At 40.9% G+C, this 9422-nt stretch overlaps 1 protein-coding gene across 1 annotated transcript in view; it reads right to left on the bottom strand.

Annotated features, from left to right (window-relative positions):
* The window catches only part of LOC111868376 (band 4.1-like protein 4), a gene marked incomplete at both ends in the record, with an annotated part of 103023 nt that overhangs the window by 49447 nt on the left and 44154 nt on the right, over positions 1–9422 (bottom strand). The window contains 1 exon segment of the mRNA XM_023858964.2: positions 1148–1236. Coding sequence (XP_023714732.2) covers positions 1148–1236 — 89 coding nt within the window.

Genomic DNA, 9422 nt, shown 5'->3' with positions numbered 1-9422 from the left:
TGCTGTTCAGTGGTGTACGCTTGTTGAAGTGTGTTTGCCTGATGATGGCCACTAGTGGCCGAAACATGTAGCAGAACTATATCTGGGCATTGTCCTTGAAGTTCTTTTATTGTTGTGTTGTGACGGTCAAATAAATAAGTTGTAATTTTACATACTTCACTCTGGCATACTACATAATTAGTAATTACGTAGCATTCAAAATTGATTAATGAAAGTTGTACACTAACTGAAATTCCTTTTTAGAAACGACAGTTTCTAATATCAAGGTACAAAATATTTGCCGGTATTGAAAACCCATTTAGTAGACATGCACATTTATAAATGCGAAGGAAAAAATTTGTCCTTGAAATCAGTATGACTGCAGCTAGTCAGTTCCCTTAATGTTATCAACATTGTTTTCAACAAAACGACAAATTCAAATGACATTTAGCTTCACAAAAACATAATTTTTTATATAAAATCATTTCTTATTTTGGAATTTAATTACAGAAATTTTTCTGCGGCACCAACTTTATTGGAGTGGATATTTTCCTAAAATGGAGCCAAAATGTCATTTCTCTGTCATGTTGGTCACTCAGAGTTGCACGCGTCTTGACTGATGAAACTAGCTTTCATGATTTTTTTCTAAATATTCATCAAACAAAAAATAAAGCCAGAAGCCTGACGTACTGAGGTACACGTATTCTGATATGAAAACGGTTTTTAAATCTGATTTGGATGAACGCCTCAATATATTTATTATTTTACTGGAAATTCTTAATGAATAACGACACAGGGAAAACTGCGGCTGGAAATTTCTTTCTCCGTCAGAATAGTAAAGTATTTTCACACTGAGATTAATTTCGCGTAACGTCAGAATAGTAAAGTACAAGTATTTTCACAATGAGATTAATTTCGCGTAGGTTCTAGCGGACTCAGGTGCGTGCTGTTACATATAAGGCAAGAAATGTTTAGAGAATATTATTAATGGAAGCAACAGCACAGAATAAGGGGATGAGAATTTCTCTGCGCTAGAGAAAACCTGTACCACTGTGAGAGAAATAGGGAGAGGCTCCCCGTGGTTTGGATTACGTTCTGTAGAAGTAACAGTTGGGAGAACGGCGTGGCAATATTTCACAAACATTCTCGTTACGTCATATCGGCTTACCAGTAATAATTCCCCACTTTATTCTTGTTCCTTAAGACGATGATACCACTCGGAGTCAGCCCAAGGAAATACTCCACGTTGTCTTCACCCTGCAACAGAGCAAACAAATAAACATTAAATCTTCATACAGGAATGTAAAGTCGCCCTTACTTTACTCGAGTGGGGACTGCTCACTAAACTTTGGATGTTAAAGCCAGAAATTCGGCTGCCTTATGTAATAAGGTGAGCATCTCCACACAGGAAATCCAAGCACACTACACAACTCAGTCTCATTAAACGTTTTGCAACCTCTTCTTGATTAAATACACATAGTTTCGTCTATATGGGCAGAGTTTCAAGATGGAATACATGCGTCCCATACACATACTGTGGTAAAATTAAATTGAAAAATATGTCTCCCGCTGCTTACGATTGATCAAGATATCGAAGGATACGGAACCGATCCTACTTCGGATAAAAACCCAGTGATAGACAGGAAGGGAAGCATGCTTCCTCATACACCACAAAGAAGTTTAAATTGATATTACGTTTGTAAAACTGTAAATGTTGACAAACTACTAACGGCTTCAGATTCTTATAAATACATTTATCTAACATTTACTAGGATCCTTCCATCTAGTTTTAAGTCTCCCAAGATGTCCTTTTCTTTCAAATTTCTAACAGGACTTTTGTATGCGTTTCTAGTTCTCCATATGAGAAGTAGCTAAACGACAGGCATCTCTAAACGTGACAACGACCTTCGGGTTCTGTACAATAAGAGAATTTCTTGAATATAGAAATAAATGTGAGTGCTTTAAGAACGACTCCTGCACGACGGGGCGTGCTAATAGGCCTACTTTTCTTTTTCTTATATAACAAAATGTATACACAATCTCAGAAATGATATCCATGTAAATTTTCTGTGTGTATCAAATTTGAATTACCAATAAATTATTTAAGCAGATAGATTGAACGCTGAAGTGTGTCCAACCCTTTAATAGAGGGTGTCTAGGGTAATTTTCAAAGTTGAACCAAAATGAACCGATAAAAATTGGCCCATGAGTATTTAAGGTTTCCTAGGGCGCTGAAGATCCGTATTGTGACCTTGTGGGCTATGATACCGTGTAGCCTCCTATGTGGGTACCAACTGTCGAGAAAATTGTCGCAATACGTTCCTCAAAAACTCTCGTAACCAGTCTACACGGTTTCAACACTCAGAATATTACAGTAATGACATTTCATGTTACGGCAATGTATAAACTGCGGTAGCCGAGTCATTTTAAGTCCGGTCTGAGAACGATGTACGGTGTAACGAAAGTAAAGTGCATGAGAGCGGGTGAGATATTGCAGGCCTGGCAGCTGAGTTCGGGTTCTCCCGCTGGTCACTGTAATGTGGAGGCCCCTATCAGCAACAACAAATTTAGGTTACGGCATTTCTCTTTTGATGTTATTATTCCGTATAATAACTAAAAAATATAAACTTTTCGTGATTTTAGAGAAGCAAATGTCTCAACACAACCTATAGACTCATTTTCTGTTTTGCAGAGGCTCTTGGGCTACCGCCCCGGACGCTCCACCGAAAATCGCGCCCTGTCACCGCCGTCTGAGATGTGACGCCCCCGTCAACTCTTCCATTCTGAAGATGGAGACACCGCGTTCCTCCAGGACATCAGTAAACATCAGACTAATGACGTCACTTCCCAGAAGACAATATTCCTCAAACCTGACAGCTGCTTGGAAAGAGTGTGGTAAACCAAGGTTTTGCTGGCCCAGAACACAAGTGTGAAATATTACATCTAAAACTACAGTTCTATTGTAAAGCTTCGTAGGAACTGCTACTTTAAAACAGAATAAAAATCCCTTCATGAAGAATGTCTCTGCTTAATCCGTAGGTCTACCGATGGATTAAGTAGCAGACAAAAGCGACCAGAACCTGCAGTTTGTACATATCTCATTATCAAAGGCTTAAAATTTAGAGTAATGTAAAATACAGAAGTTGACGCTTGTGCGATAAAACATAACGCAAAGCTTCACGGTCCAGAAAGCTTTTTTCTTTTATCCCTACCCATCGCTTCAGACTTGATGGGTTTTAAGAGTGGAGTTACACATTTTACGCAACGGGTTTCATATTTCAAGTTTAATGTTAAGTTTAACGTATAATTTACAGAGATTTTGAGTAATCTTTCGGGTTTTAAAACACTTATTTGTCTATTTATCTGAATATATGGGCTCTAGAATACAACAATGAATTTCTGCCAACAGGGCAAAACGATTTTCTTCCTGGGTGAAATAAGCTGCATCATACAGAATCCTATTCCAAGTTACCAAGCCAGACCATGCTTTTCTTCTGTCACTCTTAGTTTCTGAAACATTTCTGAACGTTTGTTAGAAACAAAATTTTGTTACTGGAGACATTTAATTAAATCAAATGTTTTCCATGTGACATCACGCACAGCAGAGTTTTCAATGCAGCTTCGTTATTTCTGGCCGAAACACTTCCTATTCCATGTCTTCTTGCGAACTAAACGACATGTTTCGGCCACATAGGGTCCACCGTCACGTGTATATGGTTCACGTAAATTGTAACATTGTGTTCAGTATCTCCTAGCCCGGAGAAGGCTGTACCCGTATATAAAGAGTGTTTCACTCGGGGCGGAACCCGGCATTTTGTTAATAACTCGGATACTAATAAAGATATTGCAATGAAATTTGGAGTGGACTTAGTTCACGTGAAGTCTGGTGACATCATAAGAAGTGCTGGAAATGGCCACCATTTGCGTCCAGACAGCATTGAACTCGGCGCGCCATGTTTTGGAAAGTCCTTGCCCGTACGTTAGGTCCACTGCTTTGTGAATCAACTGGACGATGAGGAATTATCCATCGGCTATTTCCAGCAGGATGGAGCAACAGCACACACCTCACGCGCAAGCATGGCCGAAATCCAGTCTTTTTTCGGCGACCGCGTCATTTCCAGGGGATTTTGGCCACCGCGCTCGCCCGATCTAACGCCGCCTGATTATTTTTTGTGGGGATATTTNGAGTTATTAACAAAATGCCGGGTTCCGCCCCGAGTGAAACACTCTTATTATTATTATTATTATTATTATTACTTAATCCAATTATGTTAAAATGTTATTAAAATTATATAGAAATGTAGTGGCGTGTGCAGTGGCACTCTTCTTACGTTCCACTTTTGTAAGGGTGTGTATTTTGTGCGTCTATTGTGTGTGAGGATTGTGTGTGTGTGTGTGTGTGTGAGAGAGAGAGAGTCACACACACGACGCACAAAATACCACGAAGCTGCACTGACGACTTTGTTGCGCATGTACCACGTGATAAAGCTAATGCAGCAGGATACTAAAATACAGGATTATGAAGTCTATTTCATAGTGTGGAACTGTTGCTTTGTTGTTTTGGTGTTTCCACATATAATAGCGCCATCGGCAATGTTCTGAAGGCTTCTAACCCTAAGGGTGTGAGTTATTATTCCTGAAATGCAGTTGCCAATACTGCCTGAAGGAGGCGTATATTCGGTCTCCAGTTGAGTGACAAAATGTATGTATTTTCTCCTTTATTGTGAGTTCTTTGTTTTAGTACGTCACGCCGGTGTGTAAATAACAGTAATGTCATACCTACATAGGGCTCATGGGTTCCTAAGGTACCTCTCTAACATATCTTAAAGTTCCCGATTTAACCCATCCATATTTATGGGGCGTGTAAAACTGCAGGGCTTATCAAGCCATACCCGCCAAACTAAATTCATTCTCCCTGAAGCATCTGGAATGAATGGCATATTGGGACAAAGCCAAGTGATTACCCAGCATGTGAAAGAGCTGTCGTCCCCGGCAGATAAACAGATGGTGAGTGAACAGAGCAACACATCTAGTTGTAGTTTATTATTAATATCTAACCATCCATCGAAAAAGGAAGTACAATTTTATACAACGAAGTTTGGACAAGAAAGAAAGGAAGCTTACGAGTAAGTTCAGAGTAAGGGCTGCAGCACCATGTTAATTTATATTTAAAATAAATATGTGCTTATCTGAATGTAGCCCTGTAAATTCAGCTGAGAGGAAGTCTTGTTTGATTACTAGCGAAATAAGACCCTTCGGTAAACTTCGCTTGTGTTCTAAAGATCATTCTTGATGGCAGAATATAGAATATTAGACTTATTCGCATAACATAACAATTACTGTTTCATTCTCACAAAAATCCCAACAATTACGGAAAAAAGTACCGCATATAAACTTAATTACTTACTTACTTACTCATGGAGCTGAGCCCTTCTGGAGGAGCCGCCAATTCTGCAGCTACTCAAGAATTTCCCAGCATTTATGGAACCCGAAGGTTCATTACCGTGTTCACAATAGCCCTCCACCGGTCCCTATTCTGAGCCAGATCAATCCAATCCATACCATCACATCCTATCTATCTAAGATTAATTTTAATATTGTCCACCCACCTGTGCCTTGGTCTTCCCAGTGATCTCTTTCCTTCTGGCTTTCCCACCAATATCCTATACGCATTCCTCGTCTCCCCCTTTGGTGCTACATGCCCTGCACCGCATATAGAACACGTATTTAATGTTTCTGTGCAACGTTTATTCGGAATATTTTTAACTAATATAAATATTTACTGATTTACGCTGGAGATGGCCATAAAAATTAACATAAACTTTCGGTTAGGTTCGTCCGATTTAAAAAAAAAAATTGGTATATGTTGATAAACAGTATTAATACGCCCCAGTATCAAATTACATGAACATCCGTTGAATTGTTTCCGAATTACTTCATGCGTACAGACTGGCAGACGGATGGGAAGAGCGGTGCACAGCAGGGATGTGGTCCGTCCTGAGAATGAAACTGAAGAACAGTTCCGAATGCTGGCTATGCGTTCCTTACTGCTGTTTCTTAAAAGTAAAGGTATAGTTGTCCAAGTGCTTAACTGATTAAGCACTGCGACATGAAGGCGTATGGGGGAGTGGACGTATAGATCCACAATTTCTTGACCTCGGCAGTAGGTGGAGGTGAGTGAGCAGCTTCACGCTTGTGCCGCTTTACCCCCGGGGAAAGGGCCCCCGATTTCCCATTGGATAGGTTGGGTGAACCCCAAGCCGGTCTGGACGACGAGGATAAGTGAAAATTATTGCCCCCACTGGGGCTCGAACTCCGACCCCTTGGTCGTCCATTCTGCAGCCAGTCGCTATACTGACTGCGCTATGTTTCTTAAGAGTAAGTAGATTTAACCGGGGGAAGAAAACAAGTAGAAGCCACAAACGGAGGCACCTACCCTTGAGGAGGGAGGACTAGCCACAGCAAAACGTGTAAAAAAGGTGAAGCTATCCCTGCAACAGGCCGTGGAGGCCCATAGCGTTGTGAGACGTCGAGGCTTCCAATTTTCTAGACAGCCAACTCACAGATGGCGCTGTGGTTATCAGCCTTACGCGCCGGCCGCCCTTTATTCCCAGGAAGGTTCGTGGTACTCACTTCTGTTAGAGTCTGAGTCGACCCCAGGGCCATAGCGCGACTGGAAGAATTAGGTAAATTTAAAAACTCAGTGACATCGGAATCGAAGCTGCGACATTCCGGCTTGTAGCATAGTGCCTCAACCAACTATGCTATCGCGTGCCCCCATAACAAAACAGACAAAGAGAAAATGGGGAAGACTTCGATTACAGGCATTGATGCAAAGCAAATAAAAACGTCCACTCTTTGGTAAGATTCGATTCCATGACTTCAGCGACACACGGACTAACATTGTGCAGGAACTGGAATCGGCAGGTCAGAAATCATATTCAGCAGTTATTTCAGAGAATTCAATATCGATTAACATTCACAGGTTGGCATTACTTCCTGGCGTGTAATGCGTCCAATGCCACGTTTCCCCGTACACACTTCACATATAAAGTGAGGTTAAAGCAGAATTTTTGACGTTGAGTTTCGCAAATGGATTTCCTTAGAGAAGAGGAAGGCGATAATATGGCTGTAAAGAAACACGGAACAATAAAATATATTACAGAGCAAATAAAATATAGAACTAGCTGATGAAGTTTTGAACCATGTCTTCTCTTTGTCGACAGTGGAGACAATGTTTCTTGAGTACTATTCGTGGGAGGCCGCCATACAAGATAATTCGCCTCAGTTTCCTCAGAGTAAGTAGCGAAGTGTTTTCAAACTCCCCTCAGGGGAGAAGAGGCTGGCTGACATGTCAACATATGTCAAGATGCACTTCAAATGCATAATTTAGATCATGAGAACATCCCGAATGCTTGTTTTTAATATTACAAAATTTTAAAAATCGTCATGTAAAATTCCTTCTGCGGTTTCCAAGCGCGTAGCATATTCATGGAATATGACAACCATGTTTAAGAAAGGACGCAGCATCAATAATCGATATGTTGCTATGGAGCTGGACTCGAGATATGCACAGCATGGCACCTGCATTGCCTTTCCGAGGATTTGCAGCCGACGAGAAGAAGAAAGGAAGAATTCTGAAGTGAACATGAATAAATAAAGATTATGGGGCTGCCGAAGAAACGGCGAAAGAAGCTTACAGAATAAAGGGAGAGGAAGATATTTGAACTGACGCGTGTTCGAGGATAGCAAGTATACCTTAAACAAGAATAAACACAATATGTGTGAGCATTAGGTATAAAAAGCTTAAGTTCTCTGAGGCAAGTATAATGAATTTAATAGTGTACATGGAACAAACTGTGCACCGAGGGATTTGCTTATCAAACAAGGAACATGCCGCATTTCAACTACTAATTAGGCCGGTTTGTTCAGAGTGATGAGGCTGTTGGATGATGTTTATAACACTAAACGCAGGGGTATATTTTAATTAATTTTGTCCCAAAATTAGCCATTACCCTGGATGTTTGTGTTTTGCGCCAAACTACCTCGCCCTTAAAAATTGCACAGTAAAATTAAGTAAAGAATAAATAACAAGACAAGGGGAATAAATGTGAATGCCGCCCATTCCATGACGAAAGCATCGGAACAAACTGAAATGGAACTACGAACTCGTGCTACGTAGAGCTGCCATATCATAAAATTACTTGATCGAGTTGAACATTATTAAAAGCGCAACAGAGTATATAAATCAAGCAAGTACAAACTAAGTGTGCTGTCGCTTTTAGTTCGATGTTTACTTTCTAAACAAACAAAAAGAAAACTGCGTAGCCTGTAGTTGGCAAGCCAACTTATACCGACCGAGCGACCGCCGCTTGTCGGTCAAGTTAGTACTAACTCTTGCGGACAGAGGGTGTCACGTGGTCAGCGCAACGATTCTCCACGGCCGTTAATTTCGGTTTTCTAGACCTGAGCCGCTATTCTCTTTAAATAGCTCCTCATTTATCCTCATGAGGCTTAGTGGACCCCGTTCCAGACCACCTACTTCTCAGAAAATCTGGTAGCGCCGGGAATCGAACCCAGGACCTCTGGATCTGTAGCCAGGAACTCTGACCGCTAGACCACCGAGGCGGTTTGTTTATTTTCTAAAATAACTATAATACAAAATTCCCGGCAGCACAAACATTTCTACGTAATCAAGTTTATGGCAATTACATCTGTCTCCTAGCAGTTACGGTCTTTCCTATAAAATGTCCATAGAGCGGAGTGGAAATTTCTCGGGTTCCAAGTTTGTTTAAAAAGAAAACGTATTTTTGCGTGCTCTTGTAGACATTTCAGAAAGTACCAGAAGTTCTTCACCAGCCTTTTTGTAGGCACACATTCGCGGCATTTCTTAAGGAAACTGAGATAAGCTGCCAGTGGGCCTATAGCCTATTTCTTTTAATAGGCCTATTCCTCTAATGCCAAATTTTACAAACCCACATTAAATCAGCGGGATTACTATTTCTATGCAGTGGAGAATCTTTTGTCTGCCAGGTCACTGAAAAACTTGAAACACAGAATTAAAATGTTGCCTGTTACTTTCTACGTATGTTAAATCTGGTTTCTCACATTAAGAGAAAAATACGGATGTCTGAGAACAGGGAACTGAGGTGAATAGGCGGACTAAGAAACATAAAGTAGTAACAGGAGGCAGGAAGAAATCGCGTAATGATGAGATCCATCTTTTCTCGTCGCCATATTGTTAGAGTGGTTAGACTGGGGAACATGTAGCACGCATGGAAGAGCTACAGCGGTGACTATGAAGAGTTCTGTCTTCTGGAATATAACGCCGTGTAGTCCGTTGAAAGTCAGCTGATGTTTCGGAGGAGCACGTCGCCTCCATTTTTACAATTGAAGAGTAAGCCAAACAAGACACCACCATGAAGCAGGCAGCAAGCAGAGCC

The sequence above is a fragment of the Cryptotermes secundus genome, unplaced genomic scaffold (assembly GCF_002891405.2).
Source record: "Cryptotermes secundus unplaced genomic scaffold, Csec_1.0 scaffold2567, whole genome shotgun sequence".
Classification (NCBI taxonomy): domain Eukaryota; kingdom Metazoa; phylum Arthropoda; class Insecta; order Blattodea; family Kalotermitidae; genus Cryptotermes; species Cryptotermes secundus.
Note: the sequence above shows the minus strand (reverse complement) of the source record. Positions and strands in the feature narration are given on the sequence as shown.